Source organism: Rhinatrema bivittatum, unplaced genomic scaffold (genome assembly GCF_901001135.1).
Source record: "Rhinatrema bivittatum unplaced genomic scaffold, aRhiBiv1.1, whole genome shotgun sequence".
Lineage (NCBI taxonomy): Eukaryota > Metazoa > Chordata > Amphibia > Gymnophiona > Rhinatrematidae > Rhinatrema > Rhinatrema bivittatum.
The window spans coordinates 32732-58594 of record NW_021820793.1 but is presented as its reverse complement, the minus strand read 5'-3'; the positions used below and the strand labels follow the sequence as shown (position 1 = coordinate 58594).

The 25863-nt window shown below is 43.4% G+C and overlaps 1 protein-coding gene across 1 annotated transcript in view; it reads right to left on the bottom strand.

Annotated features, from left to right (window-relative positions):
- Nucleotides 1-25863, bottom strand: part of LOC115082139 (vomeronasal type-2 receptor 26-like) — an 81526-nt gene that overhangs the window by 40877 nt on the left and 14786 nt on the right. Inside the window, exons 7-8 of the mRNA XM_029586397.1 lie at nucleotides 9502-9629; nucleotides 6783-7587 (exon numbers count right to left, since the gene is read on the bottom strand). Of these exons, the coding sequence (XP_029442257.1) occupies nucleotides 6783-7587; nucleotides 9502-9629 (933 nt within the window). The remainder of the gene's footprint in view (nucleotides 1-6782; nucleotides 7588-9501; nucleotides 9630-25863) is intronic.

The window sequence follows — 25863 nt, the reverse complement described above, 5'->3', positions numbered from 1 at the left end:
GTACCTTGTAGCAAGGCAGGGAGCCCAAAGGCCACACACACACACACACACACACGGCAGGGAAGAGGGCCTGAAGGCCACACACACACACGGCAGGGCAGAGGGCCCGAAGGCCACACACACACGGCAAGGTAAGGCAAGGCAGAAGGCCACACACACACGGCAAGGTAAGGCAAGGCAGAAGGCCTGAAGGCTACACACACAGTAAGGCAAGGCAAGGCAGGGCAGAAGGCCCGAAGGCCACACGCACAGCAAGGCAAGACAAGGCAGAAGGCCTGAAGCCCCACACACACGGCAAGGCAAAGCAGGGCAGAAGGCCCGAAGGCCACACGCACAGCAAGGCAAGGCAGGGCAGAAGGCCCGAAGGCCACACGCACAGCAATGAACTGTATTCGATGGGGGGGGGGGGGGGGAAGGCCGATGTGCATGGAGCAGGAGAGAGACCTTGGGGTGATAGTGTCTAATGATATGAAGTCTGCGAAACAATGCGACAAGGCGATAGCAAAAGCCAGAAGAATGCTAGGCTGCATAGAGAGAGGAATATCGAGTAAGAAAAGGGAAGTGATTATCCCCTTGTACAGATCCTTGGTGAGGCCTCACCTGGAGTACTGTGTTCAGTTCTGGAGACCGTATCTACAAAGAGACAGAGACAAGATTGAAGCGGTGCAGAGAAGGGCGACCAGAAATGTGGAGGGTCTTCATCGGATGTCATACGAGGAGAGATTGAAGAATCTAAATATGTACACCCTGGAGGAAAGGAGGAGCAGGGGTGATATGATTCAGACTTTCAGATACTTGAAAAACTTTAACGATCCAAAGACAACGACGAACCTTTTCCGTCAGAAAAAAATCAGCAGAACCAGAGGTCACGAGCTGAGGCTCCAAGGAGGAAGACTAAGAACCAATGTCAGGAAGTATTTCTTCATGGAGAGAGTGGTGGATGCCTGGAATGCCCTTCCGGAGGAAGTGGTGAAGTCCAAAACTGCGAAGGACTTCAAAGGGGCGTGGGATAAACACTGTGGATCCATTAGGTCTAGAGGAAGCATATAAAGAGGAGGCAGCAAAACACTGCACAGAGGGGCAGTAGCCACAGAGGCATTCACGGAGTGGGATGCCAGTGGCCAGTGGTTGGTGTTCCACCTTCACGGAGCGGAAGGATGGAGGGCTGCCATCTCCAAATTAAAAAAAGAAAAAAACAACAAAAAAAACAGGGATGGGTTCATGGGCTATAGGTATTACCAATTATTAGGCTTATTCAATTACCAATTATTAGGCATTTCAATATTAGATGATAGTTAATGTGACCTTCAAGGCATACTTCACTTTCAATGCATATCCAGCATAGCTCTCTGCTACAACGGCAGGGGAGAAGAAAAACTAATACTTCACGCATATCCAGCATTGCTCTCTGCTTCAACGGCAGGGGAGAAGTAAAACTAATACTTCACGCATATCTCTGCTTCAACGGCAGAGAGCTATGCTGCAGCTTAACCAACTAATCAAACTTAATATTTCACTTGGAAGCAGCTCCATCACTGCTCTCTACATTAATGGTGGGGGTGAAAGGGGAAGTAGAACCTAAGGTAACTAAGAGCCAAGAGAAACAGATAAATATGAGAAAAAAGAAGTGTGAAGCTTGCTGGGCAGACTGGATGGGCCGATTGGTCTTCTTCTGCCATCATTTTCTATGTTTCTATGTTTCTAAGGCAAGGAAGGCTAGAGCAGGGAGCCCAAGAGAGCTCGATGCCGAAGCACTGAGGGAACTGCCAGGCAGGGTTATAAGGGGAAGTCCAGAACATAGAGAAAACAAGGAAGATGGACCGGGCCAGTCAGGAGAGCCTGCTCTTGAAAGACCCCTGGTAGTGAGGCAGTTGCACAGCAGCCATAGCCGGTTATTTTCACTTTCGAATAATAGAAGGACTAGGGGGCATTCCATGAAGTTAGCAAGTAGCACATTTAAGACTAATCGGAGAAAATTCTTTTTCACTCAACTGCACAATAAAGCTCTGGAATTTGTTGCCAGAGGATGTGGTTAGTGCAGTTAGTGTAGCTGGGTTCAAAAAGGTTTGGATAAGTTCTTGGAGGAGAAGTCCATTAATGGCTATTAATCAATTTTACTTAAGAAATAGCCACTGCTATTAATTGCATCAGTAGCATGGGATCTTCTTAGTGTTTGGGTAATTGCCAGGTTCTTGTGGCCTGGTTTGGCCTCTGTTGGAAACAGGATGCTGGGCTTTATGGACCCTTGGTCTGACCCAGCATGGCAATTTCTTATGTTCTTATGTACAATGTTAATTATGTTTTCTTTGAAATTGAACATTTGAAAACTTTTTTGGAAACTCATACCCAGATATAACATAATTGTGGTCCACAATTAGACAATATATTTGTATACATGGCGACCTGAATTATTATAAGTATTGTTTTCTTTAATTATTGCTCTGTTTTCTTGTCCTCTCCCTTATTTCCTTTATTTTTAGTACAAAAGTTTTGCAACAAATATTTTCTTTATATGATTGTACCTTTGGATGTACTATATTACCCTAGCAAGATGTATGCTTGTTATAATTTGAAAATTTATGAAAAAAAAAAATTAAAAAAAATAAAATAAAAAAAATATATATATATATATATATATATATATATATATATATATATATATAACCTGGTAGACAAAATGTTGGGCCTCATAAAGCATCAAGCTCACATGACCATACAACACCACACCAAGCCCTTCATCCTGAAGGCTGATTCCCAGAGGAAGACTCCTGCAATGATTTCTCAATTTCAAGCTGCAAACTCTTTGGCTTCAAAGGTAGAGGTAAACCATTTGATTTCTCCATGATAATGGACCCATAATTGCACAGGATAACGTAGGGAAGCATCTCAGTTTGAGACCATGCAACATGGGACACAATGGAGAAAATTCTTAGCATTGTGTGGAGAGCTTGGGTGAGTATTCTTGAAAGATCACTCCCTTTTTATTATTATTAAATAAGCTTTATTCTACTTCAGGCATCTTGGATCATCTCGACTATGTGCAAAATTTTGGACTTGCACTATTTCCACTCATGATCTAGTGGACCTTGCCAGTGCACTTGCTCAATTTGAAAGCAGCCATGTTGTGTCTCTAGGTCCAACTCGCTTTGCAGTCTGTCTTCCAATAAGCCACTAAGGTCACTGTCCTGAACATTCTCTGGAATGCCAATAAATCTTAAATTATTTCAGTGGGAACTCTTTTCCAGATCCTCCAGCCACTCTTCCCACATTTTTAGTGCCAACTTCACCATTGCAAGCTCTGTGGCCACGCCTTGCAAATCATCACTTCACGCCTTGCAAATCATCCTGAGTATCATAAACTCTTTGTTCCATGTCAGCCGCTTTCTCTTTTCTGCCTGTGTAACCCCCTCTTCAGGTAATACCGATGGGGCCATAAAAGTAATTCTTGTACTCTTGGTGACAATGGCTAGCTCAAACTCCTTCACACAGTCTCTTTCCCTGGGGATTGGCTTCTTTAATGACACATGGGAGGATGGCTCCTCCAGGGCCCTATGTAGCAGGGGTGACACTGATTCTTTTCCCTGGTAGAGGTATGCCTTTTCTATCAGTTTGGTGAATGTGAGTGCCAAACAAACAACACTGGAGACTATGGGTGTTTGTGAAAAATTTACTTTACTGAAGGTGATTCTGAATGGTAATTGGCACAGTTCACTCAGGTTCTAATCTCACAGGTGACTGTTAAAGTTTTTTCTCTTTGTATCTGTGCAATGTCTTCTCTCTTCAGAGTGTGGATTGCCTTCCTGAGTTCCTGAGTTTTTGAGTTCCTGAGCTCCTTCCTGCCTTCCGTGCTCCTTGTCTCCTTCCTTCGTTCCTCGGATTGATCCTGGCTTAACTTTCGACTGGACTTGGACCACAAGCTACACCGCCTGCCTCAACCTTGCCTCGACCTTGACCATGAGCTTCACTGTCTGTTCCAGACCTCGGCCTGAGCACCGGCTTCATCTCTTCATCTAGACTTCCTTCACTGCAGAGGCCCCACTTAAGTCCAGCTAGCACTGGCACCCAAACTCGACCCAAGGGGAAAGAGGACTGGTAGTAGTAGTGAAGCTCCAGCTGGGCCTCTGCTGTCCACCAGCCTCGCCTACCGATGGTGGAGACTTGTGGGGCTCCTCCCCATAGGTAGTATCAACTCTCTCTCGGTCCAAGGGTCCATCAGCATAACATTATTATAACTTCACACATGCACCACCATAGATGTTGTTCTCAGACAGTGAACCCTCTTTTCTTACAGTGTGTTGCTTTAACTCAGCTCAGGCTTTGGACAGTATTGCATACAGGAGCTACCTTCCTCCTGGAGACCTGGCCTGGTCTGGTTATATCCTCTCCTGAATCCCAGCTCTAATTCCCCAGTCTCGGGCTATATCCTCTGAGTCCCTGCTGCCCTGCAGGATCCCACACACAGAACATACTCTCCTTAGTGAATTTAAGGTGAACCAGATGTCTAGTCTGGACCTGCACAGGTAAATAGGGGAACACTAGGGGCACTGCCTTACATAATTCTCCCTTCAGCTTGTCCCCATTGGACCAAGTGTCCCTACTCCCTCCTAGATCCCATTCAGCAGAATCCAAAACCTCCCAGTCCCCTTTCTCTTAGGGTTACTCTCGACCTCAGCACGACCACCACCACCCTGTGCCGAGTCCTTTAATTCAGTCCTTTGCTGGCTTTAGGTTTAAATTCTACCCTGATACCTATAAGGAGTGACTGTGGAACCACCAGTACTGGTTCCGCTTTCACCAACTGCACCCACTTCCTGGCTTCTGGCATTGAAGCCCTCCTTGGCTTTTCTGTAGCCTCCGTCACTGGAGTCTCTGCAGCGCCACCATCTGGGCTTGCCATGACATCTCTCTCTTTCCTTTCTGGGCCCTCTCTCTCTCTGGGCTTCTTACAGGAGGTGTTTTGGAGGTCCCGGTAGTGTTTGGGCATCCTACGAGGACTTCATTGAACCACCTGTAGCGCTGACGTCTAATTTGCTGCTACCACCTTCTCCTGGGCAGTTTGTGTTGCTCTCCTTAGGGCTCTCTCTGATCCTCTATCAGGGTTCTTTACAGCCCCATTTTCTGTACTTCTCACAGGAGCAGTCTCTTGACTCCTGTAGTGTTTGGGCACCCTACAGCATCTTTCTCGTGACCCTCTGTAGTGCCAATCTCAGACTATTGCCATGACTAAGTCTGCTCACCGGACATCTCTGCCAACCACTCATCCAATTCCCGCATCAGTTGTTGGTACTCCTTGCCCAGCCCATGCCACTCTGTAGTACCCCCTCTGGAGTATTCTGCATTGCCATTTCTTGACAAGGCCACAAAGCTCCACTCCACATAGAAGTTGATGATGTCCCAGCATGCTTCCAGGTTCCATGTTTGCTCAGCCCAGGCCTACTGACTCCTTGCCAGGCTTTTCTGAAGCTCCTATGTCCCTCCTGGAGATTTTGGATCAGGGCCTGCCAGCTTTCTTCAGTCATGCTCTCAGATTGCTGCATTTTGGGGCTGCAATACCCTGGTGGCTCCATTCCAGATTTTCCTGTGGCTGCACACCTTCCCTGCAGAGTGGCTTGCTTGCTGGAAGAGGGACTCATCCGGTTTCCATTCACTGCACTAACAGCCCACTCTGGCAGCTTTTACAGGGCCATGCCCTGCCAGCTGGTTCAGAGTATTACAGATTGGTTCTAGTCTACATGAGTATCTCTTGGACCCCCATTGCACCCTTTCTTTCGCCATTTGACCAATAGGCTATAATTATTAACATGCCAGATCTAAAGTCCACCAAGAGCTTGGCCAGGCCATTAGATATCAAAGATTTCATCAAAGTTTTGGTTGACACCATCTGTCTTGACCCTGAACCAGCTGGCAACTGAGACAAGAGGTGATGTAGCAGATGAAGGTGTGAAACAGCAGCAAGAAAGAAGCACAGGAGAGATGCTGTAAATGCACCTTCTCCCAGCGCCCCTCTTCGTTTACTCTCCTATTTTTCCTATTTTTTTTAAAAAGCATTCTTAAATTGTGAGCCTATTTAGAAACAGGCAATGCTTTTTTAATATTTATATTGTATAATTGTTTTAGCCTATCCCCATAGGAGCAGGTACATGGATGTATTTAGTTTTGTAAATCATGAGCCACTCACTATAAAGGGAAAAGCAACCAAAGAGAGCAGTAGAGTAGAGGGAGGAGTGAGCTGTTTGTTCAAGAGACAAGGAATGAAGGGAAGGAGAGATGAGCTTCCATCTATCATTAAAACCCCTCCTGCCCCCCCCCCCCCCAGAGGATGCCAGTGGCTACCCACTGGGATCAAGGGTTCTCACAGCATTGGATGCCACATAGCATGCTGGGTATCAGATCCAGAAAGTGTTGCATGGTCATGCATTTCCGACCAACATGCAGCACAGTCAAGGTGAGAGGGGTGGACCGCCATGTAATCAGAAGCCACAAACTAGTGTAGCAAACTCCCCCACTGACTGGTAGGTGCAGATAGTGGGGCTTAAAGAGGAAGAGAGAACAGGGTACAGAAGTCCCATTACCAACAACTGCCGGGCACTCTTAGTGGAAAGCAGGGGTCATTTATGGCAGACCATGCATATAGTCCTGGTTCTGCATAGGGATTTATTGTACTCTGTATTGTTTAACAATTTGTCCCTCCCTCAAGTAGCTATGTTACACAAAATATATATTACAATAAATACAAAAAATACATTATAGTTATTAGAAAAGAATTAGTCAGGAGGGTTTACCTGCCATGGTGGAAATTCCAGTTTTAGATCCCCCCTAAGTTGAGACTTGGCTCTGTACATGCTGTGCAAAGCATGAGCCAGTGCATAGACTGAGGCATAAAGACTGTAAGTGAACTGAAAATTATTCAAATCAAACTGCCAGCGTGAAAGGTTAGACAGCGTCTCCTGCCCTGTGCAGTTGGGTAAATCTGAATGTTCAGTCCCATACAGGAGCTCACACTGGAATGCATCCCTCCACAGATGCTGCAGAAAGGAGGGATCTGGGAATGTGGATGGGTGGAGATTATGGAGGAAATCCTGGAAACCTGGAATTTCTCCTCTATGAGTGGCAAATGCTATGGAGCCGTTCAAAGTGGTACAAGGTAATAGGATGCTTGGGGAAGAGATGGCAGCAGAGATGAGCCACACTTTGCCAGCAATCATTTGCCCCCATATCAAGCAGATTAGTAATGCCAGACCATCCCGAGTACTGTACATGATAACCACATTGGCTAATGAATTATAGACTATGTCAGCAATCTCGTTAAATCTTGTGAACTGCTCAGCTGTATAACGTATGACCGATGGTAACTTTTCCAGGAAAGCCACACAGTTTCCACTCCTGATAATCTCCCTCTTCAGGTCCTCACTGCCCCTCTCATCACTCCGATCATCTGATGTGAGAATCCCTACCCAGTTCCATCTGAAGTGGTTTAGGAGCTGAATCAGACCCTGGAACTGAGAATAATCATTAGGAACAGTGCGATAAAAGGACGGGAACTCAATCCCGGTCATTGAAGAGCTGGTCCATAGATCCATAACTGATCTGTGATTAAAAAATATAAAATAAATAAAGCAGCATAAAACATAGGAGCTCTTCTGTTTTCTTACTTTAGCCATAGTCTGAACCAGTTTGTGTGCTGCACACTATTTTGAGGTTCAAACCAGCAGACATACTATTAAATCTGGTCACTCACCTAAGTACAAGAGCTCAGCTGGGGAAAATAAGAGCTTTGTTTTCTTTTTGAGTTAGAGAACTTAGAAGACAAAATTGGTAAAACCATGAAATTAAAATGATTGCTCCATATGGAAGCAGAGTCCCCAAAGCCTACCACGAATATACTAAGAAAGTTCAATATAAAGATATCTATGCCTTGTATTGTGGCAAACACTCTACTGATTTCTCAGACAATGCTGGAGTTATAAGTCCCTATATGCAGTGGGGTTAAACAAGGACTGCATAAGCCTGCCCTGAAGTAAAGGAGACAGTAGTTAACCCTATTGTGCCAGTACATTTCAGAGATATTTTATGAGCAAGAAACAAAACAATATTTTTATTTATTGTATTTATTTAAAAACTTTTCTATACCATCATTTAGTAATGTACCATCACAACGGTTTACATTTAGGCACGAATAGGTTTGGTTTCTAGGTTATCCATAGTGTGCCAATATTTACGGTTACATAATCAATAATATATTCCAAATGAGAAGTGGGATGAGGTTACCATTTATATGATTGTCAGGATAATCATATGTGTATACTGTTTCCATTTAATATTTAATTATGAGTAAATAAAATAATTCTACTTTTTATGTATAAGTGACTTTCAGCTGGAAGTATTTGTTGCTGTTATTCAACACCCTCATTGTGAAATGCTTTTTTTGAAAAGCCAAGTTTTTAGGCTTTTCTTGAAGAGTTTTAATTCTTTCATTAGTCTTAGTTCAAGTGGTAATGTGTTCCATAATAATGGTCCTGCCAAAGATACTGCTCTCTCTCTAACTTGGGTCAACTTTGCTGTTTTGACTGAGGGTATGGTCAGCAGTGCTTTATTGGCTTTATTTATATTTATATTTTTATTCCTATTATTTTCTTTGAGCCAGTGATATGCTAATAGTCTAATGATAACTGGTTGAGTTAAAAGAATAGATTTTTTTCCTATAACAAACTGTTAGTTTATACTTCCAGTTTTGCTTCAGATAGACACAGTCCTGGACCATCAAGAGCGGGTGAGGTGAGACCTCACTCCTGACAGGGGTTGGTTTTTAGTATCAGGGGGTGGAATGGGAGGCCCGGGAGCATGTGGCATGTGGACCGGCCTATTGCGACTGCAGGTGGGTGGGAGGGAGTGGGGGGAGGAAGTAGAATTAATACCTACATCTAAAAAGGAATGCGTTAGAGGGGGGACAGCAATCTGGCCTTAGCTGGAAAGATTTGAAAATTGACTAAGTGAGCCGGATAATTTAACTCATACCCAGAATGCCTCTCTTTTATGCAGCCAATTTATATACAGATAATGATGATTCCAGCTATAATTTAGTTGGATAAATGGCCAAATATTTTAAAAATTGTCATTTATATGGTTATCCATCTAAATGGCTTTGATATTGACCTCCTCAAGTCCTTAGATATCTGTGTTGGCTGGCAATGTCCAGTCCTGCTGTGTTTATGTGGACTAATCCAGCCAGGTAAAACCTCGATTCTGCTGATCTATCTTGTGCTATCCTAGGCATGCTTTTCTTTGGTGTTCACCAAAATGAATTTCCTGTAAAGGCTGTACTAGGATTAATAATATCCTAAATCTAGGTGGTAAATTATTGCAACAAATATACAAATTTAGTAAGCTATCCTACCCAGAAATCACCAGCATTAATGAAGGCTAACAAAAAAGAACTGGACAAATCGGTCAAGGATTCAGCAAGCGCTAGAGATAATATAGGGAGACAAGTTCTTTCTATACCTGTGAATACCTATAGATCCCTGTAAGTGTTGCAATTGCATGTGATACCACTGAAGAGAGGCTTCCAATGAAACCAGCCACCTGTCCTTGATGGTGACAGCTAAAGCCAGGAACAGGGTCCATTTCCCCTGATAAGATAATCAGAGTACTACATAGTGATAAACCTATATTGCAAGTGTCAGCAATATGGAAACCCAGGGTGATGTTTGGTAATATCTCCGAATTTTGGTTGATCTCTTGAATGGCAAAATAAAAGGCCAACATATTCCAATAGTTATGTAGATTCCATCTGTGAACAAGTAAACATATGTTTAACAGATATTAGAAAACATCATGACTGATTTATACATTCAAAATGAGAGAAAGCATAAACTAGGGAAATCTCTGCAAATTCACCATAATCCTGAGCTGTAGCACTTTCTCCTATTCTACTACAGAATCCCTATCACCAAAGTCTGCCAATGTTCCTCATCCCTCTACTGCAGCATGTTGCGCTTTTAGGTTTTGAGACCCCTCCCCCATCCCCATATCTGCTGATACATCCCAATTCCGACCTGCATGACCTTTGCTAGAACCTTCAAATACACATGGACTCAATCCTGATCTGTAGGCCCTCCTCCCTTGCTTGTTCCAATGAAGGACCTAAAACCAATCCTTCTTCCTCAGCTTACTTTCCAATCCAATCCAATCCAATCCAATCCAATCTGTTTTAATTTGATAGCCCGCTAATCCAAAGTGTTCAATGTGTTAAGCATAGCAAATCAAATAAACAATACACAACCCTAATGCTTTCTGCAGGATATCTGACACCAGACTGCTTTTAGAGACTGAGGTCAGAACTATTTAATATATTTAGTTAAAACACTTTTATTTTTCCTAATTCAGCTTTCAATCTTTCTAAGCAGATCACAAATTAATACACACAATAATCTAACTAGTTAAACGAAGCTTGACCGACGTGCCGCAAATGCGCAGTAGAGAGCAGCTCTACCGCGCATGCGAGCACGTCGGTCACAGTGTGCCTCTTAAAAATAAAAATGGCGCTGTAGGAGCGGCGGTGGCACCGGCCCGAAGAGCTGGAGCGGCGGCGGCGGCGGTGGCACCGGCCCGAAGAGCTGGAGCGGCGGCGGCGGCAGACCAGGAGCGGCAGGAGCGGCAGCCCGAAGACCCGGAGCGGAGGCGGAGGCCCGAAGACCCGGAGCGGCAGGAGCGGCGGCGGCGGCCCGAAGAGCAGGAGCGGCGGCACCGGCCCGAAGACCCGGAGTGGCGGCGGCGGCCCGAAGACCCGGAGCGGAGGCGGAGGCCCGAAGACCCGGAGCGGCGGCGGCCCCGAAGAGCAGGAGCGGCGGCACCAGCCCGAAGACCCGGAGTGGCGGCGGCGGCCCGAAGACCCGGAGCAGCGGCGGCACCGGCCCGAAGACCCGGAGCGGCGGCACCGGCCCGAAGACCCGGAGCGGCAGGAGCGGCCCGAAGAGCGGCGGTGGCGGCACCGGCCCGAAGAGCTGGAGCGGCGGCCCGAAGAGCAAGAGCGGCGGCAGCATGCGCGCGAGGGAGGGACAGATGGATGGAAGGAACACCCCGGAGATCTACTGAGGGGAGGAGTGACTGAGGGGAGGAGGGAGGGGGGAGAGAGGAGTGACTGGGGGAGGGGGAGAGAGGAGTGACTGAGGGAGGGAGGAGGGGGGAGTGACTGAGGGGAGGGGGGAGGGGGGCGTGACTGAGGGGAGGGAGGAGTGACTGAGGGGAGGGGGCGTGACTGAGGGAGGGAGGAGTGACTGAGGGGAGGAGGGAGGGGGGAGTGACTGAGGGGAGGAGGGAGGGGGGAGGGAGAGAGAGGAGTGACTGAGGGGAGAGAGGAGATAGTGGGGGGAGGTGGGAGGGAGAATGAGGGGGAAGGAAATGATCCAAAAAAAATGTTAATGTAGCCCGTTTTAACGGGCTTAACGGCTTGTAGTTTATAAATAACGTGTTGCATTAAAGACATTCATTCAAATAGAAAATCAATGATCATTGAAAATGCAGGCAGATGCAGAATAAAACATAATTTGAGAACCTTTCATAAAAAAAAGGCCTCTATCTTCAGCTAAGTCTTTAATTATTTTTGTCAGCTTCTGTCTTAAGTTCTAGTGGGAGCTTGTTCTACAATGTGGATCCCACTACTGAGCATGCTCGTTTGCAATCATCACTTTCTTGCAGAGGGAACTGATAACAATGACATATCTGTGGATCATAAAGTCTGGTGGAAAATATTTTCCTGAAATGTCTCCATCAGGAAGAAAGAGTTCTCATTGTTTTTGAAACAATATTATTATTTTAAAACAAATTCAAAAACATACTGGGAGCCAGTGTAGCTCCGACAACCAAAGCAAGATGTGATCTTCACATTGACAACCAATAGTTAATCTGGCTAAAGAATCTTGGATTATTTAGAAAGTATGCATCTGGACTTTTGGCAGGTCAACATAAAGTGAATTTCAGTAGTCCAATTTGTTGAAAACTTTATGTGTGTAAAATTAGCACTTACACATGTAAAATAGCACATGCTCATGTAGATGGTATTTAATAAACCCACACTTAACGGCTCTCACACACCTTGTGTATTCCGGGCACCAAATTGTAAACAATATCTCAAAAATGCTGGTACACCTGGTTTCTTCTTTGAACATTTAATTAGCTATTGTCTTGCAACAAGACTGTGATTTTGTAGGACCACTACTCTTAGGGTCAAAGTATTTTACCAGACTCTTATATGGTTTCAGGTCCGATTTACTTTATATATAGTTTTTTGTAATTTTTTAATATAATTTTTTCCAATTTTTACTTTTACTTTCCATCACACTGATGAGAGCTCCAAAGATCACATTTGAAGTTAGTCAATTGAATGTCACTTTTTTCAATCTCAACATAAACTGGTTCAGCAGTGATACTCATCTGCACAGCCCAACACGATCGTGTTTCGGACCCCCACTCTTAAGGTCCTGCTTCAGGGGAAAAGACTTCCATCCTTGTTCCGTGACACTCCCAGGGCAATCATCAGACGACCAATCTATTAATCTCAATAGCTGTATCCATCCATTAATATAGACGCGATCCCGACTTGGAATCGCCTTTCCAATCCAAGTCGGGATCGCGTCTATATTAATGGATGGATACAGCTATTGAGATTAATAGATTGGTCGTCTGATGATTGCCCTGGGAGTGTCACGGAACAAGGATGGAAGTCTTTTCCCCTGAAGCAGGATCTTAAGAGTGGGGGTCCGAAACGCGATCGTGTTGGGCTGTGCAGATGAGTATCACTGCTGAACCAGTTTATGTTGAGGTTGAAAAAAGTGACATTCAATTGACTAACTTCAAATGTGATCTTTGGAGCTCTCATCAGTGTGATGGAAAGTAAAAGTAAAAATTAGAAAAAATTATATAAAAAAATTACAAAAAAATATATATAAAGTAAATCGGACCTGAAACCATATAAGAGTGGTAAAATACCTTGACCCTATGAGTAGTGGTCCTACAAAATCATAGTCTTGTTGCGAGACAATAGCTATTATTAAATGTTCAAAGAAGAAACCAGGTGTACCAGCATTTTTGAGATATTTAATAAACCCAAACATACACGTGTAAGTAAGCATGCCTGAGCAAACGTGTGCGTGTAAAAAAAAGGGCGTCCAGGGCTGCTCCTGGAAGAGACCAACATTTGTGTGTTCAAGTTACTATTTTAGATCCTGGGAAAATGCTGCACATCTGTTACTTGCGTTTATTTACACCTGCTAATTATCTGTGGAAGGGAGAATACAATTCTTTTATGCCAAGTATGGAATGGGTGAGTGGTGTGGGTAGACTGCAGAACCAGGAGTGCATCGATGAGATGAAGAACTGGTAGACAAATTTGTAAAACTGGTAATTTCTTTGCCACCTTCACATTATGAAAAATCCTGATTTAAATGTGTAAAACCCGACTCAGGGGGCAATAATGTTTGTAAATTGCAGAGATAAAATGCCTACATCTATAAAAATATGTGAGTATAGAAGTTATGCGCTACGTATACGGATAAAAATATGATTTATCCAGCTAAGTCTTGAAAGTGGCGATTATCTGGTCAAGTTCTGATTTATCCTGCTAAGTAACAACAAAGCTGCAACTTCGTCAGACAAGTCTTAAAACGTAATGTATCCGGCTAAGTCAGATACCAGATAAGTCTAACAAAGCATTACTTATCCAACTAGGCCAGAGAGTCAGCTAAGTACCGCTTTTTAGATGTATCCGGACAGGTGATAAAGCCAGGAAAGTAGTGTTTGAAGACTTATCTGGCTATCTTAGCTGGCTAAATAGCACTCTTAAGATTTAAACAGCTAGCAGTACCAAAATGCTGAATATAAATCAAATAAATAAATAAATTGTGGCTTTGCTGTCACTTATCCGGAGAAGTCTTAAAAGCACTACTTAGCTGGTTAAGTCTTCAAATGCTACTTATCCGGCTATCTTACTTATTCGGATAAGTCTTTAGAAGTGCTACGTAGGCAGATAAGTAGCACTTTTTAGGAATTATATAGGTATGTTGAAAGTACATTCCATGTATCTTTTAAACACGTGCAAATATTCTAGCATAGATTTATGCAGAATTTAAATTGTACATGTGTATTTACGTGCACAATATAAAATGAGCATGAGCATGTGTGCCCTACACATAAAATTTAGATTTCAGCACTGCATTTAACTGGGGATGTAATGTGAAATCAGTGTCCATCATAAATCACAGATCACAAACCTTATTTGAAAGAGAATGAACTTGATCATTCAATTGTATATCATGAAGATCAGCAAAGGTTTATCCCACAATATCCATAAAACGTTTCATCTTCTAATGTTCAGAACTAAACTATTAAGCCACATCCACTCTTATGAATGCTTAATTTTGGTTTGACCACATAAGTCTTCTAACATGATTGAAAGAAGGGTGTGAAACAGAGAGCTGTAAACTCAAGATGTGGCACAGCCCAGGACTGACTGTCTTCTCCTCTGCTGATCTATCCTCACATTGAATTCTTTTACATTTCTTCTCCGACCAGCATTCACATGAGTGCTATAGCAGGGGAGAGGTCAAATTGCTTTGAAACATGGCAGCACACACACACTGTGGTGCGATTTTTGAAAGAGCTTAGCCAGTCAAATAGACCTGATCTATAATTGCCCTTAAGAATATAAGAAATTGCCAATCTATGTCAGACCAAGGGTCCCTCAAGCCCAGCATCCTGTTTCCAACAGAGGCCAAACCAGGCCACAAGAACTTGGCACGTACCCAAACACCAACAAGATCCCATTCTACTGATGCCAGTAATAGCAGAGGCCATTCCCTAAATCAACTTGATTAACAGCAGTTAATGGACTTCTCCTCCAAGAACTTATCCAAATCTTTCTGAACCCAGCTATACTAACTGCACTAACCACATCCTCTGGCAACAAATTCCAGAGCTTAATTGTGCGTTGAGTGAAAAAGAAGTTTTTCTGATTAGTCTTAAATGTGCTACTTGCTAACTTCACAGAGTGCCCCTAGTCCTTCTTTTATCCAAAAGTGTATATAACCAATTCACATCTACTTGCTCAAGACATCTCATGATTTTAAAGACCTCTATCATATCCCCCCACAGTCGTCTCTCCAAGCTGAACAGCCCTAACCTCTTCAGCCTTTCCTCATAGGGAAGCTGTTCCATCCCCTTTATCATCTTGATGCATATAAAAGAATGCTCATTCTTTTACAAGGGGCACACTTTTATCCTCATTGAGAGAAGGCATTCATAGGGGTGGAGAGAGAGCAGGGTAGGAATATAACGCACTCCAATTTCATTTATTCTTCATAGAGCTTTTGCAGTTGTATTGTCCATCGGTACTTTCTAACAAAAAAAAACAAAAAACAGAAAGCAGTTGACCTTTGAATATTAGGTCCAAGGTCCATGGGAACAAATGTACCTATGACAGGCAAAACCAGAGCAATGAATAGAGAAGATCTTACTGTGCTGGTACTGGAGCCTATGCTCACCTACTGCGTGTGCTTTTGGGTAACTCCCATATCTGAGAGACAGAGTACTCTTGCTCACATGAATCCCATGAAATTCTCTCCTATGGCTGTGTTCTGTGTTGTACACTTAATCATCTTATTTCTGTGATGCCTTCATATTTAGCAAACACTGGGTTCTATTTACTAAGCATTTTTTCATCAGACACAAAACAGGAGAAAACCTTTAGCATACAGCCCCCACAGATTTCAGTTTACAGATTGTTGTCACTCACTCTCAGTTAACTTTGCTGGGAAAGAGCCTAATATTTTCTAATGCAGGGATTCTGAACCCAGTTCTCGGTGTCTCGAAGACTGGGTTGAGAACCATAATTCTAAGGAAATGAAAGCATTCATAAAATACTGCCAGAGAGATGCAAATAAAGTTAGAAAACTACTTACACAATGCATTTGTGGGCATCAGGGGTCGTTCTATAATATTCCAAAGGAATCCCGGTGATATCAGATATCCGAATTATCCCACCCAAGATCAGGTCCCCTTCAATGAAGTAGCCCTTGGCTGTTTTATCATTTGGAAAACAGATGGATCTTAGTCTCTTGTTTTCAGCAAGAACTGCAGAAACTATCATCAAGACCCCACTCAGTCCCAGAAACATGGGATGCTGAATCATTTCCTCTTTCCCTATGTACTGGAATCAGTACATAGACTGTACTGATTCCAGTTCAGTCTATGGTTTTATCATATCTTTGCCTTTCATGAAGCACAGGTTGACTGCAGTGCGAGCTGAAGATATTTGGAGGCTGTTTTAAAATATTTTTGCCAGCTCCCATATAACCAGGGATGTGTTTCTTGATCCATATGGATATGAGTCCAGGCAGCTGCTGCTATATGTAGCCTTGGACCCTGCTACACTATAATTGCAGGGCAGAGGCAAATAAGGTGCACAGCTGTGATGATATATTTCTTCATATCTCTAGTGTATTGGAGATAAAATTGTTATTTGGATGAATTAATATAATTATTATTATTTCAGCAAATTTGTCAGAGAAGAAACTGAACCTAAAAAACATGTTTTGCTCTGAAGTCTGTTTTGAATCCTGCATTCTCCTGGATTATGTTTGCATGATGAATGATACTGTGACCTTGAAATTGGAGGCAAACACTGTAAGCCAAGGCTTCCCAAATCAATGGTCAGGACCCTAAAAGGGGTAATAAAACCTACAACTGGGGTCAAAAGTGCCTCAAATGGCAATGTGCTTCAGGCACTAACAGCAGCAGCAGCATTAGTAATGGAAGTCAGCCTGAGGCCTACAACTCACTTTGATTTGTGATCAGGTGTGCATACCATGCATTTGCACAGGATAACACATCTGGGGAGGGGAGGCGGCAGCAGCAGCAGCAGGAAAGTTTGTGGGGTTGCTAATGGAGCCCAACTCACCGGCAGCCAAAATGAGGAGAGACCATGGGCGCCAGCAGCCAAAAATGAGGAGAAGTCCAGTGCCAGAGACAGTCGTGGAACAGCCTGTTTGCATATGCGTGTGAGAGAGATACAAGGAAAGGAAGCCTGCCTGTGTGTGTGTTTGTGTGTAAGAAGAAGTCTGCCTGCATGGGTGTGTATGTATGTGAATAGGATCCTGCCTGTGATGTATTTGTGTGTATGTGTGAATGGGAGCCTGCCTGAGTTGTGTGTATGTGAATGGGAGCCTCCTTTAAATATGTTTGTGTGAATGGGAACCTGCCTGGGATGTGTTTGTGTGTATGTGTGAATGGGAGCCTGCTTTAAATATGTATGTGTGAATGGGAACCTGCCTGGGATGTGTTTGTGTGTATGTGTGAATGGGAACCTGCCTGGGATGTGTTTGTGTGTATGTGTGAATGGGAGCCTGCTTTAAATATGTATGTGTGAATGGGAACCTGCCTGGGATGTGTTTGTGTGTATGTGTGAATGGGAACCTGCCTGGGATGTGTTTGTGTGTATGTGCGAATGGGAACCTGCTTTAAATATGTTTGTGTGAATGGGAACCTGCCTGGGATGTGTTTGTGTGTATGTGTGAATGGGAGCCTGCTTTAAATATGTATGTGTGAATGGGAACCTGTCTGGGATGTGTATGTGTGAATGGGAACCTGCTTTAAATATGTTTGTGTGAATGGGAACCTGCCTGGGATGTGTTTGTGTGTATGTGTGAATGGGAAGCTGCCTGGGATGTGTTCATGTGTATGTGTGAACGGGAACCTGCCTGGGATGTGTTTGTGTGTATGTGTGAATGGGCGCCTGCTTTAAATATGTATGTGTGAATGGGAACCTGCCTGGGATGTGCTTGTGTGTATGTGTGAATGGGAGCCTGCTTTAAATATGTATGTGTGAATGGGAACCTGCCTGGGATGAGTTTGTGTATATGTGTGAATGGGAACCTGCCTGGGATGTGTTTGTGTGTATGTGTGAATGGGAACCTGCCTGGGATGTGTTTGTATGTATGTGCAAATGGGAACCTGCCTGGGATGTGTGTGTATGAATGGGAGATTGATTTGGATGTATATGTGTAAATGGGAGTCTGCCTGGGATGTGTTTGTATGAATGGGAGATTGATTTGGATGTATATGTGTAAATGGGAGTCTGCCTGGGATGTGTTTGTATGAATGGGAGATTGATTTGGATGTATATGTGTAAATGGGATCTGCCTCGGATGTGCGTGTGTCTGTGTATGAATGGGAGCCTGCTTGGGTTATGTTTATGTGTATGTGTGTGTGTGTGTGTGTGTGTGTGTGTGTGTGTGTGTGTGTGTGTGTGTGTGTGTGTGTGTGTGTGTGGAGCATCTGGTAATAAAACGTTCCCAGGACAGAGGAGATGATTTTTTAAATTCTTGTTTTAATTATTGCTTGGTGTTTAATGTCTCTTTTGAAATATTTTTTTAGTGTTTGGGAAATTTTGCATATTCTATTCGTTAACTGGTTTGAAATATTTATTCTTTTTATGATTATGGTTTTATTACTATAATTGATCTTTTATATGTCGTGATTTTATTATTTTATGTTTTATGATGAATTGTAATGTTTTTGTTTTTCATTGTTATTCTGCTTATAGAGATTGGCTTGATGTGGGTTCCAGTTCATTTCTTCTCAGGACATTTCTATTTATATTTTCTAGTCTCTTTATTCTGGTTTTGGGTAGAGTCTGTCTGTGTTCTGTAGATGTGATTGAGGTAAGGTATTTTGCTGGCATGTAATTTATGTGTAGGGATCTAAAGCAGTCTGATCTGTTTTGTTTTCCTAACAGGAGGTATATTGGTATTCTAGAGCCAGATGTAAAATGTGCAGTGTTGATTTTTCATAGATAAGGTTATTACTATTTGAGTGCTGACAGTTAGGGTTGCTTTGGTTTGGGATTTACTATCTTGTAATTGTATTTATGTGTATTCATGGCTTTCTGAGGGCCAGCTTCACACCGATCATGCATTACAAAAGGTCTAATTCCATAACAGTTCCAAGGGTCTTTTTTGCAGAGTTTTACAGTTGGCACCACAGCAGTACATGTAAATATAATATGCATGTTGTCATTGATATTTTTGCCTCAAAAGATTTATTTATTTATTTATTTATTTATTATTTTTATTATACCGAGTTTCATGATAGGAATCACATCAACCCGGTTTACAGTTAACAATGTGAGTAAAGGCAGAGAGTAACATAGTAAAACATTTCCCAATTCAACGTCACATATAGAGTGAAACTTAACAGATATAATAACAATATTTAGGATGTGAGAAAGTTACAAAAAACAAGGAAAAATAACTAGGATCTGAAAGGGATTACTTTTGAATGTTCTTTTGAAGATTACTTTTGAATGTTACTTTTGAAGATTACTTTTGAATGATTACTTTTGAAGATTACTTTTGATTACTTTTGAAGATTACTTTTGAAGATTACTTTTGAATGATTACTTTTGAATGATTTTTGAATGATTACTTTTGAATGATTACTTTTGAAGATTACTTTTGAATGTTCTTTTTCATGTAAAATCTTTTATAAAAGAATAATTTAATTATATGTCTCTATAGCGGGTGTGGGAATGGGGGAGGCTTGTGGGCAAGGCTGTAGGTTTTTGCCTGGGGTACTTAATACCCTTCCCTTTACTATGTGGCCTGTGTCCAATCTGGACTTTGTCTCAATCACATGAAAAATCTTGCCCTGGGCCCCTTAGAGGGATTGAGGACCAGTTGTTAACATTTGGGGGATTGGGGGGGATTTTTGGGAAACATTGAACATCAATGAGTTTTCATATACCTTTGGGGGCTGGGGGAGGGAAGAGGGGCTCTATACCCCCAACTATTTAGGGGGCTCTTGTGGCAGGAGGGAGGGAGGGAGATCTTTGCCTATAATAATTCAATGGTAAGGGAGGATGGGAGTCACTTTATTGATGACTGATGTGGGGGTAGAAGGTTACTTTATTGATGACAGGGATGAGGGAGGGGGGCCATCGCTGTGCATGGCACTTATGCTTTTTTTTAATCTTTTGGGGTATTTGGGGCTGACTTGACAGGTGGCTGCAGATTGAGTCAGGTGTCAGCCCTGAGCCCTGCTCAACTTTTTCTTTTTCAGCCGCAACAAGTTTTATTTTAGGTTGCCAGCACTTTAGCTGTAATGTGGGAGCATCAGGACCCATGTCAGAGTCCCGGGGCTCCCACCTCACATTTACCACATTTCAAAAACGTGTTATTTTATCAAGAATGACCACTCTCTCGATTGGCTGTGATAAAATATTTACATCAAATTGACTTTAAATAACCTTCTTTGCATCCATTTGCATTATTCATGCATGACGATCATATGGAAAGAAGGTCTTTGTAATAGGGGAAAGGTTACCAGGGTGGGGACATGCGAAATATCATAAATATCATGCTGTTTAACATGTTAGAGCACTAACATGGCTTGATGCATCACCCAGTTGACTGGGTAATGTTAACAATCAGCACTACGTCTTCTTTTAAAAAAAAAATCCAACAATTCCTAAACACCCCTCCTTCCCAATACCCACCTAAATAAAATTCAAATGTTTCCTCACATAACCCCATCCTCCCACCAAATGAGAACCCAATTTAACAAATGCCATATTTCCCCTGTGGGCATCCAGATCTTCTTTCCTGCCTGCACCTGTTAAAAGAAGTGAAAGAAGGAAGGGCCAATACTCCCTCCTCAACCGCCTCCCTCCGCTCCCCTCCCTTCCTATCCCTACCCTCCCCCACACTCCAGAACTCCCCAAATTCTCCTCCATCAGAGTTGGCTAACAATGGGGCTGATGCAATATTATTCACGGAAAGCGGGCACTGACTTTTTAGCGCCCACTTTCTTAACGCAGGCATGGCACCCGCAAGGGGGGGGGGGCGCTATGCAATACTCAAATTAGAGGGTCGCGCTAGCAAAGAGGCGCTAGGGTCGCACAAGCGCACAACACTTTTCAATATGAAGATGTGCTACAGGCTTTTGTGAATAGTTATAACCACAGCTTTCACAGAACAATACAGGCCCACCCCATCAATGTAACAGCCTCAAATTTTCTGCGGTGCTGGAAAGTAATCTATGGCAATAACAAAAAACATGAACCTGCTAAGCCTTTTTTTAAAAAGGGGGATCATCTTATACTGACAAAAACTAAAGGGAAATTTGAAAAAGGTTATGAACAAACATGGACATAAGATATTTATAATAACCGACATCTTAAACAGGGAGATAGAAATCAGTGTATAAGATGCAAGATTATGGTGAGGGAGCCGTTCAAGGTTTTTTTACTCTGAAGAATTACTGAAAGTCACCCCCTCGACAGGATAGAATATACCACGTTGATAAGGTTCTAAATGTAAAACGGAGACGAAGGAAGAAGTAGTGCTTTGTGAAATGGCGAGGGTGGCCTGAAAAATTTAACAGCTGCATAAAAGCATCAGAAATTCAAGATTTGAAAAGGCCTTGTATCATAAAAAAGAAAAAGAATGAATGAAGGGGGATTTTACATGATGCTGCCTAGTAACGCCTCTGTGAGAATATTTCCACAAAATACCAGCTCTAATTTCACCACATAATTAGCTAGGCCTTTGGACCTACAGGGACCGTGGGAAGTGGGCCTGGTGGAAATACAGTACCCGACTAACCAGGAAATCCTCTTTTTGGGACATCTATCCATACTTCTCATATTGGGCTTTGTGGATAACAATGCTTTCAGCGGTAATTACTCTAAAAACCCCTTCAGTTTTAAACATTATGATATTAACTTTGCTGCACTGTATGTGGATGTGAGCAAGTCCCTGGGAAACCTCTCCAACCGGATTTCGAGAATGGATGTTACGTCAGAGAATACATGTAGCTGGTTCAAGCAACAGGTAAATATTTGAAAGACAGTGCTCTGTTGATTGATCGTCATGAGGTTTACCAAGGTTATACCTTACTGGCCTTTGACCTATCACCTGACCAAGAGTGCATGGACCACTACTCTTTGATTAAAATTGGTAATCTGTGGGCTGAAATCTGTTTTGCCAAAGCTTTGCCACACACGGGGGTAGATTTTATAAATTTACCCGCGCGCGAACAAAAGTACGCTGGATTTTATAAGATACACCCGTAGCCGCACGTATCTTATAAAATCTGGGGTTGGCGCACGCTAGGGGGTGCACATTTGTGCAACCTGCGCGCGCCAAGGCCGGCGCGCGCTCTCTGTTCCCTCCAAGGCCACTCCGAAATCAGAGCAGCCTCGAAGGGAAGTTTCCTTCCACCTCCCCTCACCTTCCCCTCCCTTTCCCTACCTAACCCACACCCCCCCGGCTCTATCTAAACCCCCTGCTACCTTTGTTGGCAGATTTACGCCTGCTTTCAGCAGGCGTAAATCTGCGCGCGCCAGTGGGCTGCTGGTGCGCCATCACCCAACCCGGGGGCTAGTCCGGAGGCCTCGACCACGCCCCCAGGCCGGTGTCACGCCCCCGACATGCCTTCCGCCCTGCCCCAAAATTCACGCTGCCCACCCGACACGCCCCCTTTGCAAAGCCCCGGGACTTACGCGCGTCCCGAGGCTTGCGCGCGCCGCCCAGCCTATGCAAAATAGGCTCGGCGCGCGCAGGGGCCTTTTAAGAGGGTTACGCGCATAACTTATGCGCGTAACCCTTTTAAAATATGGCCCACGGTGAATATGATTGTGTATGGTGTCTGACAACGTGATAGAAATTAACCACAGAAGGAATGTCCTTTTTGATTATCTATGATGATGAACATCGTACAGATCTTCTGTATTTTCAAGAAGGATCCGTATGTTACAAAATCTTTTGTAGACGTCCTGCCTAGTGATTGGCTGTCTGATGTACAAATAGAAAGTAAACCTGCAAGTTTGGTGGTAAATACCCACCCCCACAACCTTACTGGAGAACACTGGTTAGCAATTTATGTGACTGAAAATAGCATAGGAGAATTTTTTATTCCTATGGGCCTGATAGCTTATTCTTCCCTAACAGTATTATGAACTTTTTCAATAAACATTGTGAGGATATTTTATACAGCAGCAGACAATTGCAACACCCGGCATCTACAACCTGTGGTTACCATTGTGTATTTATCCTACATCAGTGCTGTAAAGGGTTGTCTTTTGAAAATATTTTAAAATTGTATTCTGAAGAACCATTGCAAAATGACAAAATGGTTTTACAATTTGTAAAAAAACAACAAACAGAGAACATATTGTATGTCCAGTAGGGATGTGAATCGTGTGCCCGATCGTCTTAACGATCGAAATCGTCTGGCAGGAGAAGAAAATCATGTTTGGCACAATTTTTTAGTTCAAAAATCGGTTTTTCCGGTTAGCGCGCACTAACCACGATTTAGTGCGCGCTAACCCGCGCATGCTCGGTGCTGTTCCCCCTCGCCATTTTGCTACCAGATAAGCATGCAGTTGCCATTAGTCAGCCACAAGAGAAGAGAAAGTGCCAGCAGGCTGCAGCAGGAAAGTGTAATCAGCAAGCACTCAGTCAGTAGTACCCTACCCACTGTGTAACAGACAGTGCTCTGTAAATTTTACCACTGTAAGTATAATACATTAAATTAATAATACATTTTTTTGTTTAGTTTTTCTATAGTATGTTAATGTTTTGAAGTTCAGGTTGCAAGTTTCTTTATTAAATGTTTTGTTTCACTATTAAATAGAGAAGTACTTAATTTCATTTTATGTAAAGTTTCTTTACTTTAATACACAAAGTACTTCATTTTATTTTATGCTACTCTAGTGAAAAAAAAGAAGTTTAGTTTAACACAGGAACTGCAAACTTGAGCATAGTGAATGTGTGTGTGGGGGGGTGTGAAGGGGGAGACAGCCCCTGCATTCAGCTCTGATTTTCTGAAGAGATCTGTCCTTCAGAGACCAGGGAGTGGGGCTGCTTGCCCCTTCACCTCCCCCTCCCCTTCCCCTTCTCTCTCCCATATACCAGCAGTGGTGGGGGGGAGAGGGATGTGAAGGGGGAGACAGCCCTTGCATTCAGCAGCTCTGATTTTCTGAAGAGATCTGTCATTCAGAGACCAGGGAGTGGGGCTGCTTGCCCCTTCCCTTCCCCCTCCCCTTCTCTCTCCCGTATACCAGCAGTGGTGGGGGGGACAGGGATGTGAAGGGGGAGACAGCCCTTGCATTCAGCAGCTCTGATTTTCTGAAGAGATCTGTCATTCAGAGACCAGGGAGTGGGGCTGCTTGCCCCTTCATCTCCCCCTCCCCTTCCCCTTCTCTCTCCCTTATACCAGCAGTGGGGGGGGGGAGAGGAATGTGAAGGGGGAGACAGCCCCTGCATTCAGCAGCTCTGATTTTCTGAAGAGATCTGTCATTCAGAGACCAGGGAGTGGGGCTGCTTGCCCCTTCATCTCCCCCTCCCCTTCCCCTTCTCTCTCCCTTATACCAGCAGTGGGGGGGGGAGAGGAATGTGAAGGGGGAGACAGCCCCTGCATTCAGCAGCTCTGATTTTCTGAAGAGATCTGTGCTTCGGAAAACATGGAGTGGGATTGCTTGCCCCTTCACCTCCCCCTCCCCTTCTCCTTCTCTCTCCCATATACCAGCAGTGGGGGGGGGGGGGAGAGGGATGTGAAGGGTGGGATACTTCAACCCTTTGCATTCTGAGCTTCTGAACTTACTTTTTTTCATCTTCTTTTTTATTTTCTCATTGTAGATGGATCGTGATAGGGAGTCAGCCCAACCGTCCTCCTCAAAGACAGCTGATACTAGGTCCAGGAAACCCCGGTTCACACAGGCTGATGTGGACCTCTTAGCCCGGCTACTCCTCCTGGATGAGGAGAATCTATACACCCCCTCAGGCAGCAGGCCTAACCTGCAAAGGGAGTCTGCTGCCTGGGTGGCTCTCCAGGAGGAGTTCTGCCGGAGAGCCTCTTACCCGTGTGAGATCGAAGATCTCAAGAAGAAAGGTGAGAGATAATGTTATCACTAGTGGTATATTAATATTATTTATATTTATCATTTTGAAATGGTGGTATTTGTATTTGGGAATTTGGAATGCCACATTGAAAGATAGCTAAATATTTTTTTTATTACTGAATTTTATATATTGCATAAAAAAATAACCTAGTAGGGCATGTTGTGTTTGTAATTAATTTATTAATCAATTAATGTTATTCTATTTCCTTTCTACCTCTAATTCTCAGGTCGGCATCTGAGACCACGCAGGTGATTGGCTTGAGGAGGTCTTTATCGCGTCCTTTGCCTGGTAGGTTGTTTTGAGAATACTACACAAGTACACAAATATTATTCAATTAATTGGAATTTGTGTTTAATAATGTTTGTGTCAGATCTGATTCCTTTTTTTTAAATTTTAACTGTTGTTCTCTGAAATTTGATCTGTGTCTTCATACAGAACCACACACCAGCAGGGACGAGGCAGGGTTTCCTGGGCCCAGTAGCTGTCAGCAGAGGAGGACAGAGGGAACCGTTACTGGTGGGCCAGGTAATATTATTAGATAATTGAGCCCTGACCAACATGCTGCAAATGTGAATGGGGGGGGGAATGTGAGACTGAGGGAAGGGGGTATTAGTCACTGTGAGAGGGGAGGGAGGCAGTGGGAGAAAGAGGATGAGTGAGGAGGAGGAAGAAGAACTGTAGAAGAGTGCCATGTTCAAAAAATGAACTGAAAAACATTTTTTTTAATGTAGCACGTGTGTACAGGCTTAATGGCTTGTATTTTGGGCCACAGGGCCAGTATATATGTTGTAGTACTAGTAGTAGTAGTGTGTCTAGTATCTGTCTGAGGCTGAAAAACAAAATTATTGTTTGTGAGCAGTCAGTTATATAGGGTGGGATAGATGTATGTTATGTTATATATTTATATAAT